We start from the raw sequence: 17511 nt of genomic DNA on the forward strand, positions 1-17511 counted from the left end.
AAAAAAAAATTTTAGATCACTATAAAACAATTAATTGGTTATGGGATTGGGAGCTCCAAGGACCAAGCAGCGGTTTGGGTTGGACCCCAGAAATACAAACTGGTCGAATGATTTTTCGCGGTTTGGACACAGGCATCTGGAGAAATACGGCTGGAAACCCGGCCAGGGTCTTGGGCTGACCAACAATGCGACTACCTCGCATATCAAGGTGGTAATCAAGCATGATAATACCGGGCTGGGAGCGTCGCTTGCGCGCAAGTCAGCGAAAAAGGACGAGTTTGACAGTGGCGAGTGTACAGGGCTGGACGTTTTTCAGCGGCTTCTGGGGCGACTGAACGGCAAGGGGGCCGAGGTAAATGAGCAGATGGACGAGTTGCAGCGTAACCGGATTATCAACGGACGATGGGGGATCAACTTTGTGCGGGGAGACGTACTGAAGAGCACGTGGGACGCGAAGGAGGGGAAAATGCGGGAAGGACGGAAAGACAAGAAGGACAAGAAGGACAAGAAGGACAAGAAGGATAAGAAGAAGAAAGATAAAAAGCACAAAGACAAGAAGCACAGAGACAAGGAGAAATCGCGCAAACGGAAGAGAGAGGATGCCGAGGTTACGCGCGAGTCGATGCTGGCGCCACGCGACCGCAGCGAGACGCCGCCGGTGCCAAGCGGCCGCATGGCTCTCCGACAGAAGTGGATCCAGCAGAAGCGGCTTGCAGTGGTGGACAGCAAGGCGTTGCAAGAGATCTTCATGGTGAAATAGAATCGCATAGCATCAGAGCGCAATTTAAAACATAATGTATATTGAAAGCACTAGATAAGGATGTAGGAGAGTCCGCCCAAGAAGAAGGTGGAGAACAAGGAGAGCAGGCCCAGTTGTGGAGCCGACAATGGGACAGCGTTGACGCCTGCGCCGGCAGAGGACGACGAGGAGCTGGAGCTGCTAGAGCCGGAGCCGGAGCTGGAGCCGGAACTAGAGCCGGAGCCAGATGCAGGGGAGGAGTTTGAGGAGCCAGTGGCCGATGGTGAGGCCGAGGCAGAGCTCAATAAGGAAGAGCAGCTGGATGCGGTCGAACCGTTGGAGTTGAGCGAGGCGGAGCCGCTGAAGTCACAGGCCGACGAGTTGGAGTCCTGTTCCTCGTAATATTTGTTGAGCAGGAACGAAAGCTTGTCCTTGGCTGAGCAGTACGAGTATGCGCCGTAGGTGCCGTTACTGCCGCTGCTGGAGATTTCAGAACAGTCGGTGAGGTCGCAGATAATACCAAAGAAGTCGCCGTAGTCGTCGGAGTCGACGTCGTCGGAAACAACACATCTGAGCGACGACTCGAGACAGTCGCACACGGCCTCGTTTGGAGTTGGAGGAAGGTCTGTGGATGCCTCCCAGTTGCTCTGACTGGTTGGACAGCTCAATTCTGTGGCCGACTGCGATGCAGCAGAGGCAGACGCCGTGGTAGGGCTAATTTTCGCAAGCTCGCTCTTGAGGTTAGTGTAGTCGCCCAAAGTCGAGACAGCATTGTCTTTGATGGAAACGAGGCCGTAGTCGTTCTCTTCCTGGAAGTACATGTACACGATACCGCCGGACCAAACGTCTGTCATTTCATCGGAGTAGATAGCCTGCACCTCTGTGAACTCACGTGGCTTGACGCTGTTGCAACCGTACTCTGAGAAAAAGATCGGGATCGTCAAATTTGAAAACTCCTTCGTTCTGGCCTCGTAGCCGGAGCTCGAGAACGTGGCATTTCCACACCACTCGTACATGTTGATACCGTAAAAGTCTGCCTTGACGTCGTCGTCTCCGCAGGAGAAGTAGTCCGCAGAAGGAACTCTGGTTTTGGAATCGTCGTTGGCCGAGTAGCCAATCGGAATGTCTCTGTAGTTGTTGTCCTTCATGTACTGCTTCATGTCTCTAATGGCGGCCTTGACGAACGGAGCAGCGTCGGTGTTGGTCCTGTTGGTGATAACCTCATTACCTGCAAAAAAGCCGAGCACGTTGTCGTAGCTTTGGAACATATCGATCACCGTGGCATACCTGTTGTACAGATCAACAGTCCAGGATGGACTGGTGGTCTCGATCGACTCGTTTGGGGTCGAGAGATCGGAGATGACATAGATTCCAGCATCCTCGAGCAGAGACATGCATCCGTCATGGTCCTTGGAGGCATCGACTGCATACACCCGGATAACGTTGATTCCCAGATTCTGTAGGTACGGGATGTCTCGCTTGCACGACTCTTCGTCAGCGAGCGGGTCGACGTAGGTTGCGTCGTCGGTAGCATTTTCTGTGTTCTTCTGGTACGCGACACCTTTCACATAGAATTGGGACCCGTTGTTCGAATAGAAGAACTTGTTGGACACCACGTCAATGGTAGGCAGAGCCAGCGTGGTGGAGAGCAGGCCCGTGAGCGAGAGGATAGATTTTAGCTGCATTTTTCAGGCCGGAAAAAACGAGTGAATTTGTAGCAGAGAATATAAACCGTCGAGCTACTACCATATATAAATGGCAAACGAGGCACGGCAGGCTTGTTTCCCGAGTAAACAAACAATGATAGTACCACCGTGTATCAGAACATTCTGTCGTTTCTTTTAAAGTCTAGACACCTGACAGGGGGGGAGCCAGCTCTTGCAGGATTTTCTGTGAATAAAAAACGCAAACAGGCAATCAGCAGGATAATATGCGAGAATTAAGAGGCAGTTCTGACGCGGTATCTCACCCGTTCCAGGATCGTCACCAGGGTTCTCCGCCTCAAGCACCCGGTGACAACAATTATGACGCAGGTGCTTGCAGTTCTAATTAAAAACATTTCCTAATCAGGTACGATGCGGCTATTGTGGTCCCTTGCCACGGAATGAATCTCGCTCGAGCTCTCTTTAAAATAGCAACCAAGACATGTACGGTCGATCGTTCTTGGCGCGCTTGGTGACGTTTCCTGCCTTGGCCATCTCAGATATAACTACCGCAGTCTACCGCATTTCTGGGTTTAATTGTTCTATTTAAACTTTACAGTCTTACATTGTCAGAACAACCAGAGCACCAACAGCACACAGGCCAGAAACCAGGATGGTGTAGTAGCTGTTTGAGCTGTACGATCTAACGGCGGCGCTGTTGGATGTCGATCCGGAAGATGTGGACGAAGAACCTGAGGAGGACCCAGACGACGAGCCCCCGGAGCCGGATGCTGTGGAGCCAGAACCAGAGCCAGAGCCGCTGACGCCGCTGACGGTGCCGGTTCCGGCGGTTCCTGCGGCGCTCAGGATAGAAGAGCAGGTCGATGCGGTGGTGGCACTCTGGATGCTGGCAGAGCCGTCAAAGTCGCAGGCGCTGGAGTCCTCGTTCTGGTCCAAATAGTACAGGTTTAGAGCGAACGAAAGCATGTCTTTGGAGCTGCAGAACGAGTATGCTCCGTACTTGCCTGTCTTTCCGTTGGCGGAGATGCCATCGCAGTTGACAAGACCGCACACCGTTCCGAACAGCTCATCATAGTCGTCGCTGTCGACGTCGTCAGACACAACACACGAAAGGGAGCTGGCCATGCAGTCACAGACAGTCTCTTCTGGCGTTGGCGGTAGAGTGTCGGACGCATTCCAGTACTTGAATCCGGTTGGACACGACAGCTCGGTGGCGGTGCTGCTGGCCGAGGCGAGGGTGGCTGAGGTTGGCGACACGTTGTTGATCTCGGACGAGTAGTACTTGAAGTCGGTCATGGTGCTTACGGTGGTGTCGTCGATGGCAGAGACAAGACCATAGTTGTTGTCCTCCTCGAAGTACATGTACACAATGCCTCCGGACCACACGTCGGTCATCTCGTCGGAGAAGAGGGTAGGGACATCGGTGAATTTTCTAGGTTGGATGGTGTTGCAGCCGTACTCGGAGAAGAAGACGGGAATTGTGAGGTTGGAGAACTCCTTGGTTCTGTCCTCGTACCCGGACGTTTCAAATGAGGAACTTCCGCACCACTCGTACATGTTGATACCATAGAAATCGGCTCTCTCGTCCTCATCTCCGCAGGCGAAGTAGTTGGCCGAGGCGACTCTGGTCTCGGAGTCGTCGTTCGCAGAGTATCCGACTGGAATGGTACGGTATCCCCTGTCCTTCATGTACTGCTTCATGTCTCTGATGGCAGCCTTGACGAACGGAGCGGCGTCAGTGTTGGAAGAGTTTGTGATGACCTCGTTTCCGGCAAAAAATCCAAGCACGTTGTCGTACTGCTGCATCACGTCGACCACAGACGTGTATCTCTCGTACAAGGCCTCAGACCACTCAGGGTCCGTGGTAGAGATCGACAGTTTAGGCTGCGAAAGATCCGCAATCACATAGATGCCCGCGTCTTGCAAGAGCGACATGCAGTCGCTGTGGTCAGCGTCGGCATCCAGAGCATACACTCTGATGACATTGGTGTTCAGCTCCTTCAGGTAAGGAATGTCTCTTTCGCAGGTGGTCTTGTCGGCCAGAGGATCGACAAAAGACGTGTTGGTGGTCAGAGCAGTGTCGGCTTGGTAGGCCACTCCTCGAATATAGAATTGGGATCCGTTGTTCGAGTAAAAGAATTTGTTTCCAACAACTTCGATGGTTGGGAAGTCGGAGGCGGCCTTGGCCACAGCGGTCATGGCGCCAAAGAGGGCGCCGATCGTTTTCCACGAGAAGATCATGATTGCAATAAGCGAATTTTCAAGTTTGTCCGCAACGTGCAAATTTTTGGTGGTGCTGCTATTTTTGTTTACCTTTACGTTCCATTTTCGTGCGCGTGCCAGGCTTAGCTACGGTGAAAACCCGTGCTGAAATTTGGCAGATGCACGTTTACAGGACGCTACCATGTATAGATTCCACTAGATCCAGTACGTACTGAAGGTCTCGACGCCCGGCTTCGAGCGCAAAACTGTAGAGGGTGCCTTGTCGCCGGTATCATTGTTGTCCTGGCGATTCGGCTGGATCAGACCGTACAAGTCCTCGGGAACATACTCAGCAATGGAGTCAGACAGCGTGAGGTCCACCAGCACTGGAATCACCACAATCGCAGCAAACAGCAGGATTATGAAGAAGAATAAAAACGCGTACTTGGTGGCCTCCCTCGCACGGACCTTGCGCTGCGTGGTGGTGTAAATAGGACCCCGCAAGTATCGCGACGGACTCAGCCACATAAGCATGCACGAGTGCCAGTGGTCGATGTACGGCACAAATAGCAACGGCGTAAATACAATCAGGATCAGATGGCCAATGGCGAAGTCGGCTGCAAAAAGACTCATTTCCACAGTCTTCACAATTAGCTCCCGCATTGGCTGCGTGATTGCATACCAGCCCAGATCACTGCCTATCCATTTTCCTGACCACCAGGCGCGGTTCGTGTAATCTTCCTTGATCTCTCTGGTAAGAAGCATGAGTTTCACGGCTTGAAATATCACCCGCTGCACATACAGCGAGCAGGTAAAAGCACACAGGAACCGGCAGAAGTTCCAGCCTTCCAGAAACCAGATCACTTCCATCACAATAATATGCGAGATCACAGCAGACCCATGTGCAAGCGCAGCGAGCACATTGGGAGCCTTTTTGCAACATATGCTCAGTATTGGACCTGCAAAGCAAGAAAGAGGGAAAATTGCAACCAGGATCGAGAGATTCATCACCAGTGGTGCAAACACCATAATCGCCAATCTGAGCACCGAGTTTACTGGTCTCGGATCCTTGACACCAGTTTGCGCATTGATGAATGTATAAGCCATGAATATGCACACCGTCTGGAATAATGGGACAATCACCTCCGCGAAGAATGTATTACCGAACGGAGCACGGTGAATATTGACAGGAACATATTTGGCCTGCTCCACGTTTGTTCCCATTATCTTTCTCTTAAATCCAGTGAATTTGGACCTTGAGAAACGTGTAAATCCGATCCACGAGTTCTTGTGCCACTTGGAGTTCCCTCTGCTGAGCCATCTGATGAAGTCTCGATAATCCAAGAAAAAATCGGTCCAAGCAAATTGATGAGGGTTGAAAATAAATGGTGACAGACACAAGGAAACCAAAGTGATCCAGAACCACAAAATTGCTGGCTGCCACATCGTCACCGTTCCGAATAACAGAATCAAGAAAAGTCTTGTACCTGAATAGATGGAACTTATTGCATATGTTGAGTATAGCCTTGTAAATGGGATCCTCACTATGGCAAATCCTCTACCTGTTGAAATATACCTGGCCCCACCAAAAACAATGTCGTTTTTCAGGGAGTTAGAATACACCTGGCAAACAAAAACCTCAAAAAGGGGTGAGAGCGAAAGGAAGTGGAAAAACAGTCGACTAAATGCTTTCCAAGCTCCTCTTTCCGATAACTCATGGAAAACCAAAGGAACAAACGAAATGAAGAAACAAATGAAAATAGACAGAACATATCTGGTCACCCAGTCAAGCACTGGTTGCAAATTTTGACAGCCAACCGGTATCTGGAGATCTGTGATTGGCACATCTTTATCGTATATGCATGCAATCGACTCGTGATTCATCGATCCCAAATTGACCATCACTAAAAGGAATAATTGAAGTGAAAGCATAATAAATAAGTTATTGATGTGGAATCCTGGATGTGCATAATAGAATGACAAGAATCTATCCAGTGGTAAAGAAGTTCCCAAGTAATAATATTCTCTGGAAAGCATTTGCTCGCCCATTCCTCCACCAATCTTGGACGTAAAATTGAGGATGGTACCAAATCCAAGATCTCTGCCTTTTCCACACTGGTAATAGTCACAATGCTTGATTCTGCCTCCACGCGTCACTGCGTTCATTCCAGCATATATATCTTCATTCAGATGAAGTCTTTTCTGTGCTTTGGAAATTCCTCCTCTGGTTGTCATGAAGACCGCATTTAAGAAGTCAGGATGCCCATAATGAAGTTTACCTCCAATTGCAGCCAGTGTACGTGCGAACAGAGTACCAAATGTTTGCTCCTTTGCAGCAGCCACATCACCGAGGACACCGGTATTCTCAGAGAATATATATTCCCTTGCTCCTATGATGGCGACAGGGGCGTTTCCTGTATTTGGAACAGATGGTATGTATGGGTTTGTTGTGTCGTAATCCATCTCCTCAAACTCAGACAGTACAGATCTAATTTTCAAACACTCTTCCAAATAATTATCTTGGTTCGCGTCGATCACCTGGATGTATTCACCTCTGTAGAAAACCAGGCAATGATTCTGGTTGTCCGATTTTCCGTCCCCAAGGATAGGGTTGCCGGAGAGCTTGATCCTGTAAATTTGTTTGAGCTCACCATTCTTCTTTTCGTCTGACTGATATAAAACAGAGTAGTACTTGATTTCGGCTTCTGACCCTCCTTCAGGGACTTCCTGCTCCAAGCTGGCAATATAAACTTCTGGATAGGCATTCAATAACACTTTAACGTCACTCTTCTCTTGTTCCGTAAACTTTTGGTACCTTTGCATAGATACCAAAAGTCTAAATTTGCGGTCTGCTATGCTGTTCAGATACTCTTCAGCGTTTGAGCTTCCTCCAAACATCTCAATCATTTCCGGATTTTCCACTTTGTGCAACAGCTTTATGGCCTTTCGGTAGTTCATGAATCCTGAAACTGTACGATACAATGTCTGGGATCTCAATGTAGCCCATATTCTCGTTCTTAGCACGTATTCGGGAGCCGATGATTTGTACCCAATGCAGTACAGCGGCAGATCACTAATTTTATTCTCAATGAAGTCTTTCTCTGATTTGACAGTTGCACCCGGCATCTTCTCACCCTCACTATAGGATATTATTTTGGTATCACGCACAAAATAGTCCCATTCGTGAGGAAGCATATGCTTCAAATACTCAAGAAGGGATATTTTCGAGCTTGGATCCTCCTTGATTATTTCTTTCAAACCTAAAAGTATTTTCTCTGAATAATGCGGTATGAGAACCGTAAATGTGGGCATTGCCTCAACTGGAATTGGTTCAGGAATAGGTGTTGATAGAGATTGAGCAAAAAAAGATATTCTTCTTTCTGCCTCCGAGTTTGGCACAAAGAAATCTTGCAAAGTGGTCGTGCTATCATCCTGGAATAAGAAAAAAGTGGGTGTTCTTAATGCAGTCTTTCCGTCTGCCTCATCCGGTATTTGGTCATAGATGAGTCGATGCACATGATCTACCGACAGCAGATGCTCGCGATAAAGGGAAATAACAATTGCGTTCCACACCTGCGATGCAAGAGTGCTGGGTTTGAATTTCACCTCCATGTCTGCCGTTGATAATAGCTTTGAATAGATCCTTTGAGGTAGCCTGCTGAACACATTCCTCCAAGGTGACAGGATCGATATCCCACTGAAGAATGACAAAGAGAGAGAGAACGCACAATTCCAAATGATATACCAAAGGTAAGTATCAAGGAAGAAGAGCACCAAATCTGTCAATATCATCAGTGTTAAAACAAACTTTCCCTGATTACGACAAAGTATCGTTCCAAAATAAGCTTCTCCGTGGCATCGACTGTAATCTATAATAGACAAGTTTCGAATTGGATCTCTAAGAGATAAGGTCAAGAAGAAATATGATTCGACGAACTTGGCACTGAAAACTAGTATCCAAAGCATGATGGACAAGACTGAGCCTCTAGAACTTAGTTTGGGAAATGAAGAAGTAAAGACTTTGGAAGCATCGTAACCTTTAGCTCTTTTGTTCAAAGAAAACTCGAATAGACTTCCCAAAGGCTGAACAGCGAACCATAGAGTGGTGAGGATAGAAGTCACCAGTTGTACAATGGATAAAATGTATGCTAGTCTGGAAACCGTGTTAAGGGGAATCATTCCAAGGATGAAAACTGACGGACCGAAGTTTATAACTGTAATGATCATCAGAAGTACTAGCCTTCTGAAAAGATGCTTTGCACCGGGCCAAAGCCTTGGGACAAATGCCCACTCCGAAATGGTGGCAATTATCTGAATCAAACAGGAGATGGTACCTCCAAGTGCCATGATAGAAAATCTTGCTTGCGGGGTGGGTTGATTATTCAGTAGCTGAATATAATTGTGTGTGTAAAGGGTCGGAGAATTGAAACTGGAGTAGTACCAAAAAACAGAAACATGGATGATCCAAATTCGGCTAAAATTGGTAGCTAAATGCCACCAAGTTCTTCTTTCCTTGTAAGTTTTGTAAAAGGCTTTCTTCCATTTGATGTTTCCAAGCTTCTTGTATCGTTCGTGCTTTGGCAAATCCATCAGTTTAGTGCCATCCGTCGTGATCATTCGCTGAAGGTTTTTACTGTACCAGAAAAGCTGGTTCATGTCGTCATAGCCGATGATTTGATGGTGGTCTTTTTCTCGTCTCACGAAAGCTCCGTCAATCAACTTGTATTGTTGGTCTCTGAGATAGTTGTACAATGGGTTGATTACCCGTGTCAAATAATCTCCCTCCTCATAAACCACCCTTGCTGACTCGTCATTCTTGACATGCTGATAGTAGTCGAACGAGCACTTGTATATGAAGCAAAGACATTCTGGGCAAAATCTCATATTATTAGCTTCTCCCCATATGAGCAAGTAAAGGGCTATATGTTCAACCATCTGGCTTGGAGTGCAGTCGTACAGTCTTTTCTTCCATCTATATTCAATGACATCTGTTTTCTTGCTGGGGTGGAAAGAGGGCTCCGATAAATCATTTGAGCTATCTGACTTTTCGGGCTTTCCCTTTTTCTTCTTGTTTTTTTTCAGCATTTTGATATCAACGTCATTGCTGAGCTCGGTATCATCGTCCACCATGGCACTTAAGTACCATTTGCGGTAGTTTGCATTTTCTCCACCGATGTAATCTGCATGTAATAGTAACAAGGCATGGGGGGCTGGCATTCTACTGGCTTTCGAATCCAACTGGATCATCAAATGATCGTACATATTAAGCGCAGAGCTACGCTGAAACCCAAACGTATTCTTCAATTCCATGAATATATCATAAATCTGGTCTTTGGTGATGGGAGCCTCCTCATCGCTTGTCCACGAGTAATAGGGATCATCGCTGATAGGGGGCAGCATTTTAGGTTCTTCAGCCGCTGGCTCTGGTGCGCTAAATTGATTTGGATAGTATCCCCAATTGGACTGGTACTGCTGTTGTTGCATATACTGCCAATTGGGATCCGCATAAGAGATTTGGGGTTGTTGTTGACGTTGTCTACCAAGAACATCAGGAGGGTAGTTTGATTCTAGTTCCTGGGGCTCGTTTTGCCCCTCGTAGTCCTGCCTAAGAAGGTCCTGTTGGTAAATTGCATCGTAGAACTGCTGGTCTTCTGATTCCTGATTTGCAGCCACTAAAGGGAGTTAGTAAAGAGGGAACAACAAAGATCCTTTCGCATCTTTTTTATTGAAATGGGGAAAATACTGTTGACAAGCAGGCCAGTAAGCTAAAACTATGACACCTATTTGAGAACCTCTTCGATGCAGTGCAAATAACAGTGGAAGAGACGCAAATAGAAGAACAAATTAAAGTTATCTATCGCTTATTAAATTTAACGCTTTGTGGTAAATCCGCCACATACTTTACGTGCCACTCACTTGCCTCCACTGCCCTGTTATTTTTTAAAATATTTTCAGATCCTAGCACATTCACGTTTATGAGCATACCATCTTCGGTAGGAAGTTCACGAATAGCTACAACCTTGTACCGAATTGCATTTTGCCGCAGAATGAGCTACCAGGGATTTATTGCGCCAGAAAAAATTGTTCCTCCTGTACACCGTAACATAAAGTCACTTGATAGAAGTCTATTTTCATTGACTTTTGATGTCTGGACAGTTCTGTTCCCTGAGGCTGCACAGATGGGTAATTTCATTAAATCATTTAAACAGGATACTGTGCAAATCCCGCGGTTGCCGTTTTTGTTCAAACTGTCTAAGTCAGAGAATAATCTCGAGGACTATCCCAAAAATCCAGATTACAAGGCTGTTGCACTTAATCATAAAGTCCACTCGCTAGAAGACATAGAAAAATACCTTTCGCCCGAGGCACGCAAGTATATACAAGATTGCGATGGGAAGTTTTTCAAACACAGATTTACGCTCGACTACGATTTCTGGAAAGCAGAGGAAATACTCCAGAGCACTCTTCCAGAAAACCTTTTGCATGAGGTGCCGACCTCATTTACCAAGACGGGTCATGTCGCTCATGTGAATCTGAAGGATGAATACAAGCCTTACGACAGCCTCATAGGACAGGTGATTTTGGACAAAAATCCATACATCAAGACTGTGGTGGACAAACAAGACACGATTGATAGCATTTTTCGGACATTTAAAATGAAGGTCATTGCAGGGGAGGACAATTTGCTGGTGGAACAAAGAGAAAGTGATTGTGTTTTCACGTTTGATTTCTCCAAAGTGTACTGGAACTCTCGGCTTTCCACGGAGCACGGACGGTTAGTGAAAATCTTCAGCCCGGGAGAAGCTATTTGCGACGTCATGGCCGGTGTGGGGCCTTTTGCGGTGCCCGCTGGTAAAAAGCAGTGCATCGTCTTTGCCAACGACTTGAACCCAGAAAGCTACAAGTACCTCAAGCAGAATGTGAAAATTAATAAGGTCGACAGCTTTGTCAACTGTTTCAATGAGGATGGAAGAGATTTTATCAAAAGCTCTCCCAAAGTGCTTGCGGATTATGCAGAAAACCACAAGGATATTGAAGTGTTCAAGCCAAATGCACGCGGAACAAAGAAACACAAGGTCACCAAGGTCGAAATACCACGCTTCTTCTCACACTATGTGATGAATCTGCCGGACTCTGCCATAACATTTGTAGATGCATTCGTGGGTCTTTTTTCTAATGCTTTTCCAGAATTGACGCGCAGCGAAGTGAAAGACCTGCCAGGATACAGATTGCCGGTCATCCACGTCCACCATTTTGAGAAGTTTGCACCGACCGAAAATCCAGAGCCGACTGAGCAAGAATTGCAGCATAGAATCCACCGCAAATTAGTGGACCTTCTGAAATTTGAGATTTCTTTTGAAAACCTCTCCTTCCACTACGTCAGACTAGTGGCCCCAACCAAACCCATGTTTTGTGTCTCTTTCACGCTACCAGAAGAAGTCGCATTCGCCGCAGCAGTGAAATAATAGCCGTTTAAATTGCATACGATAATTATATTAAGAGCACATTCATCAGCATGACGATCGTAACTCGGGAAAATGACATGTTGTCTATGTTACTGGCATCACGTGCCGGTCACCGCTGAGCGTGAATTATGCTGGCCACCTTTGCCCGCCATCTACATGCACTCCAGAAAGAGCTGTAACTCCAGGTCAGGTCCCTGGCCCCCACCATGAACCCGGTGTATCTGTTGAACTGCTCGCTCATGTGTCCGTCTCTGGCCGCGTGCTCTTTGATAATAGCTAGGTATGCGTCTGCATATCTTTTCAGCGCTCCCACTGTGTCGGCAAACGCTTTCGAGCCAAAAGGCAGGACTGTCTGGTTGCGTATCTTGAGATCTGTTATGCTCTCGAACAGTTGTCTCAGTTCAATAGGAATAACCAGATCTTTCTCGTATCTGTAATGGCTGTAGATGTATTTGTATATCAGTTCGGCGGCAGAAGCGGTCGCAATGAACCACGGGTTCCCTTCACTAGTGTCAACTCCGTTGTAGATGTCCTCAGGGTATCTGCCCAGCGCGAACGCAGAGCTCAAGTTCAGTCTGTGATGGTTGATGGGGTAGCGGTATTTCATGTCATTGGCCAGAGCAACAAGGGTGTTGAGTGAGGCAGGATCGTCCACGTTGAACGGAATTTCTACGTCATCTTGCGTGTCAACGTTGAAAGTATGCGTCCTAATGATTCCAATTATAGTGCCAGCATCAATTCCAGTTCTCTCACCGGTAGCTAGCAGCTCTGGAGTCTCGATCAGGTACGGAATTGAGTTGAGTCTGAAGCCTGAATCTATTAAAATGAAGTATCTCAGCGCGGCATACGAGGACGTCAGGTTCCCGTAGAAGGTCTTATCTTCGAATCGCAGAGCCTCCTGAAAACCCATTTTCAGGGCTTTCAGCTGTGTGAGACTGGTGAACAGATGCACAGAATTAACCTCTTCCCAAAGATCAAATCCCTTTTTGTACCAGTTGCGGATCACGTACGAAAGGTCCGGCTTGACGACCTCGAGGTAGATTGACTCCTCATCGATAAGCTCATCCTTGAGAACAAGCTCCTTGTTGTACTTCCGGAGAATATTCAGGTAGCTGATCACCGTGCTTGCTCTCAGCGCGGGCCCGTCTCTTTGGGGTCTCCCCCATGGACCGGAGAATTCTGTAGAGTTGACCGCAAATTTGGGCTCTCCTAGTCCCTCCAGGCTCTCAAAAGTGCCTGATGGGTTAGAAAGCCGCTGCAGCTTCTTGGAGTTGACGATATAAGCCTCAATAATTTCAGGAATATTGTACTTTGCATCGTCGAATCCAGTATCATCCAGATAGTCAATAAGGGTGCCAATGGTAACTGCTGAATCCCTGGTCCATTGATAGAAGTAGTCTGGATGCGATCTGGATGGGGAAGCTATTATTGCGCCCTTGGCAACGCCAGCAAGATCGGTTGAATTATGGTATCCGCCAATGCTAGAAAGAATTCCCTTAAAAGCAAAATCTCTTTGTGATATTAGCCAGGACTCGAAGTCGTCGGCTGGGGCGGCTTCTCTGGAAACAACACTCTTGGAAAGATATGTGGGCGGCGAGTTATCTGTCGTACTGATGGCTGCCGTGACAAAGGATGCCACGCCAGTCGCCGAGTGTCTGATTAAACGGGAGATGTACGAGGCGACATCAGTAGGATAAGGTGATCTGTTGGCAATCAAGGGCAAGGCTCCCTCTTGAACCAGCGGAATGGCGCCTGACATCGGAATGGGCGCCATCCCAGCGAGTAACAGGAGACTGACCTTGAAGTTCATCTGGTAACCGTCAGATCTTAGATTTCTAAAATGGGGTTGAATTTTTTGTAGCAATCTATAAGGGCTCGAATTTCAGGGTGACTGGATATCCTATTGAAGCCTGGAATCGGACGGACGAGAAATGCTCAAATGAAAATCTTGTCATCAACTTTTGAATTGGCGAAATAAACTATCGAAGTAAGCGCCCAAACAGGATCATGGAGGCAAGTAGTGTTTTGCTAATGTGCATAAAGCCTCGACGGTGGGGTATTGTTAAAAAAAAAATTACGATCAGTCTCGCGAGTTGGCGCCCATTTCGGCTCAGGACTACAAGCTTACGTGGTGACCCTTGCGATCAAGTCGGGCTGGTCAAGGGGTCCCACTCTTTGCTCGCTAAAATGTTACACAGAGCGATCCAACGTACGGAAGGGGGAATAGGGGGTTTTGTAGTGTAATGGGCCTAATGCATGCTGGGTGTGGAGAGAACTAAATAGGAAATATTGGGGGGAGTCAGCAGTAGCTGCGACCGGCCACTACTCGAATCGGAATTAAGTTCCAAGGATCATGAATCTGGGAGGCGAAAGAGGTGGAATGAAAACGCATAGCGAAATATCAAGTGATAGACTCACCATTCCTAGCACACACGAAATACACTGAGATCAAAGTTTGTTACAACCCTGCCCTGTTCTATAAGCAGTGTGGTGGAGACAATATTCTTAGAGCACAAATCTCAACTGAAGGCCGTCAGATGGTAACACGGTTTCCCACATACAAAATCTCCTGGTTAGGTTCTTCGTCTTTCTGCGGTAGCAGAAAGTCCATCGTGCTGTTGTTGGAGATGCCATTGAGTGGGGCAAACAGGCAGTTGATCAGCCATCCTCTCAAAATTCTCCACGGTAGCTTGGCAATCCGCATAGCTCTAGGCTCTTCGTCCAGGTCCTCTCTATCATATGTTTTGGACGTCACATATTCCCTCTCGAACAGGTGAACTATAGGAATAGTGAAATGGTTGCTATCGTCCATCACATCAGCCGTGTCGTACACAGCTTGCAGCTCTTCGATCTCCGGAATGGATAAAAGCAGGCTTCTCAAAAGTTTTTTAGTGAGCAACGTCTGGTGCATAAATCCGGATCGGATGATGGATCTATAGAAACCAGGAACACCGGCAATTTTCTGCAAACGGTATGATTCTTCTTCCTCGATGAATGGAAGCGTGCTCACACGGGGCTCTATGAGAATGAATATCCTAGGCACGGAATTGAAGGAGTGGATAAGATGCTCAAATAAATGCGGTAGGCAGCTCCTGTTGGTGAGAGCGGTGGAGGAAGTGCAGTACATGATTTCCACTTGATTGTTTCTGGGGATTTTCATAACGTTTCCGTAGTATTTCATTTCCAGAAATTGGTCGTCCTGGTTTCCCGTGGCGCCGATGGAGGGAACAGACGCCACAGACTCCTCGTCGTTAGCCCCAATGTCTCTCTTCTTACTAGTATCGCTATTCAACTGAACCACCACTGCCTCTTTCTTAGCCTTGACCGTAGACGAGCTCACAAACAACTCGTCTACGGACTTTTTGAAACTGAGGTCATAGTTGACTTTGAGACTTCTGCACCATCTCCAGAAAGAAATAAAGATGAAACTGACTCCAGCCACTGCCAGAGGAAACCAGGCACCGCTAGGGACTTTTTGCAGGCCAGAGATGATGAGCAAGGCGTCCAGGGTGCCAAATCCTAACATGAACACTGTCGGTATGATCATGTTTATTCGGTAGACGTAGATCATACAGATGGTGATCAACATTGTTGTAAGGATGAAGTCAATCGAGATTCCCAGTCCGTAAGCTGCAGTCACGTTATTGCTATTTTTGAATCCAATGGTTGTTAGAACCACACAAACCATCAGAACCCAGTTGGCGACAGGAATAAAGATTTGTCCAGAATGTTTCTCTGAGGTGTAAATGGCCTTCAGACGTGGGAAACAATCAAGCGTGATGAGTTGTTTCAAAATGCTAAAGACACCCAGAATCAAGGCCTGTGAAGCTATGATGGTTGCGAGTGTGGCCATGACGAACATGAACCAGTAATACCAGTCACCATTCTTGCCTGGAATCGAAAGGTAGAAAACATTTGAGATGTTGGTCGGGTGCTCTATGAGGTAGGCTGCCTGTCCAAAATAGCACATTATCAAGCATGGGTACACGAAGCAGCACAGAGCCAACTGGATCGGGAAGGGCCCAAAGTGCGAGACGTCGGCAAACATTGCCTCACAACCAGTCAGACAGAGCATCATGGAGCTGAAAGAGTCGATTCCTTGGTTTTTGAGAAACTGCACTGCATAGTATGGATTCAGCGCTTTCATAATTTCTGGATGATATCTGGCAACGCAAATGACTCCGTTGACGAATAAGCAAATCAGCCATATAGTGACAATTGGCGAGAAAAACATGGACAGCTTTCCAGACCCAAATCTCTGGGATAGAAAAAGAATGATAAGAACACCACACGAAACTGGCATCACCTTGTCCTCGAAAGAAGGGACGGCCACCGCAATGCCTGAAATCGCTGACAGTACAGACGTGGTTGGGGTCAGAAGGCCGTCTGAGAACACCAAGGAACATCCCAAAAAACACACGGCTAGAGTGAATTTTGACAGGAAGCTTTTAATGAGCTCATTGGGTTTTGAGTCTCCAAGTGAGTAATTGGAAGCATTGGTGTTTGTTCGCGTGAGTGAGAGCAAATCGTCATTGTCAGCCAACTCTTGGGCATACTCTCTGCTTCCAGGAATCCTCACACCCTGTGGGCCAAACTTCAGTGTTCTGGCAATTTTGGAATAAATGGCAATCTGCCCACCTTCGTTGTTATTGGGGCCGACATTGAGCACTATCAAAGCATACTTGAAGATAACAACTATTGTGAAAAGCCAAAAGATACACGACACTGCGCCATATACTTCTTTTTGACTTGGGTTGCTGGTTCCGCTGAAGATAGTCGAGAACACATACAAGGGGGACGTTCCTAAATCTCCGTAGATGGCTCCCACGGAGCCATAAGCCATTTTGAGGACACCTAGTCCGTTTCCTAGCCTCTGTATGTTGTTAGGTCCTCAGACTCCTGCTTGAATACCTACCTCTTTAGAAACCATGTAGTTACTACGATATGCTAGAAAAGGGAGGCTGTAGCTCCTTTATAGGTCTCTAAGAAGCACCATCTGAGGCATTTTGGAGGCTCCGCCATCCACAGTCAGCCAATAGAAGCCAGCGTTACGGTGAAACAAAGTAGGATTCCCAAATTCAGCAAATTCTTGCCCTGGTGAGGGTATTCAGAGTTCAGCTGTCACGAATGATCCATAATTAGACAAAAAGACGTTGATCGAAATTCGCTCACGGCTGTGCATGGCGAAAAATTTCGCACGTTGTAGGCGCGTAGCACAGTGTTCAACGGCTTTGAAAAAACAAAGATCTCACTCCTACGGAGCCTGAGAGGCACCGGTAACTGATCTAGTATAGCGAGTTGCATTTCTCAATTTGCAGCAGGATTTGAACGAATTTTCCGCTATTTTTTATGGTGTTTAGGTCTTGCGATTGCGCAAAACGAGCCTCGTTAAACAGCAGAGTTTACGTCATGGCCCTGAAAAATAATAGTCGCTACCAGG

At 47.1% G+C, this 17511-nt stretch overlaps 7 protein-coding genes across 7 annotated transcripts; 2 read left to right on the top strand and 5 right to left on the bottom strand.

Moving 5' to 3' along the window:
• Nucleotides 1-40: 40 nt before the first annotated feature.
• OGAPODRAFT_81732 (uncharacterized protein) lies at nt 41-2592 on the top strand (the record flags this gene model as incomplete). The annotated part of the gene is made up of 1 exon (XM_018356561.1): nt 41-2592. The coding sequence occupies one exon, from the start codon at nt 41-43 to the stop codon at nt 758-760; it is 720 nt and encodes a 239-aa protein (XP_018212434.1). The 3' UTR covers nt 761-2592.
• OGAPODRAFT_15814 (uncharacterized protein) lies at nt 49-2449 on the bottom strand. The gene has a single exon (XM_018353979.1). It carries the CDS (start codon nt 2422-2424, stop codon nt 811-813), a length of 1614 nt encoding a protein of 537 aa, XP_018212435.1. The 5' UTR covers nt 2425-2449; the 3' UTR covers nt 49-810.
• A 369-nt stretch (nt 2593-2961) lies between the features above and the next one.
• On the bottom strand, nt 2962-4766 carry OGAPODRAFT_15815 (uncharacterized protein). The gene has a single exon (XM_018353980.1). The coding sequence runs from the start codon at nt 4642-4644 to the stop codon at nt 3004-3006; it is 1641 nt and encodes a 546-aa protein (XP_018212436.1). The 5' UTR covers nt 4645-4766; the 3' UTR covers nt 2962-3003.
• Nucleotides 4767-4821: 55 nt separating this feature from the next.
• OGAPODRAFT_75503 (uncharacterized protein) lies at nt 4822-10588 on the bottom strand (the record flags this gene model as incomplete). The annotated part of the gene is made up of 2 exons (XM_018356034.1): nt 4822-10277; nt 10522-10588. The coding sequence occupies 2 exons, from the start codon at nt 10586-10588 to the stop codon at nt 4822-4824; spliced, it is 5523 nt and encodes a 1840-aa protein (XP_018212437.1).
• Nucleotides 10589-10652: 64 nt separating this feature from the next.
• OGAPODRAFT_98324 (uncharacterized protein) lies at nt 10653-13580 on the top strand (the record flags this gene model as incomplete). The annotated part of the gene is made up of 1 exon (XM_018358005.1): nt 10653-13580. One exon carries the CDS (start codon nt 10653-10655, stop codon nt 12069-12071), a length of 1419 nt encoding a protein of 472 aa, XP_018212438.1. The 3' UTR covers nt 12072-13580.
• On the bottom strand, nt 10885-13830 carry OGAPODRAFT_98329 (uncharacterized protein; the record flags this gene model as incomplete). The annotated part of the gene is made up of 1 exon (XM_018358006.1): nt 10885-13830. The coding sequence occupies one exon, from the start codon at nt 13828-13830 to the stop codon at nt 12181-12183; it is 1650 nt and encodes a 549-aa protein (XP_018212439.1). The 3' UTR covers nt 10885-12180.
• A 319-nt stretch (nt 13831-14149) lies between these two features.
• Nucleotides 14150-16968, bottom strand: OGAPODRAFT_15816 (uncharacterized protein). The gene has a single exon (XM_018353981.1). It carries the CDS (start codon nt 16912-16914, stop codon nt 14605-14607), a length of 2310 nt encoding a protein of 769 aa, XP_018212440.1. The 5' UTR covers nt 16915-16968; the 3' UTR covers nt 14150-14604.
• Nucleotides 16969-17511: the final 543 nt, after the last annotated feature.

This window comes from Ogataea polymorpha (assembly GCF_001664045.1).
Source record: "Ogataea polymorpha strain NCYC 495 leu1.1 chromosome Unknown OGAPOscaffold_2, whole genome shotgun sequence".
Classification (NCBI taxonomy): domain Eukaryota; kingdom Fungi; phylum Ascomycota; class Pichiomycetes; order Pichiales; family Pichiaceae; genus Ogataea; species Ogataea polymorpha.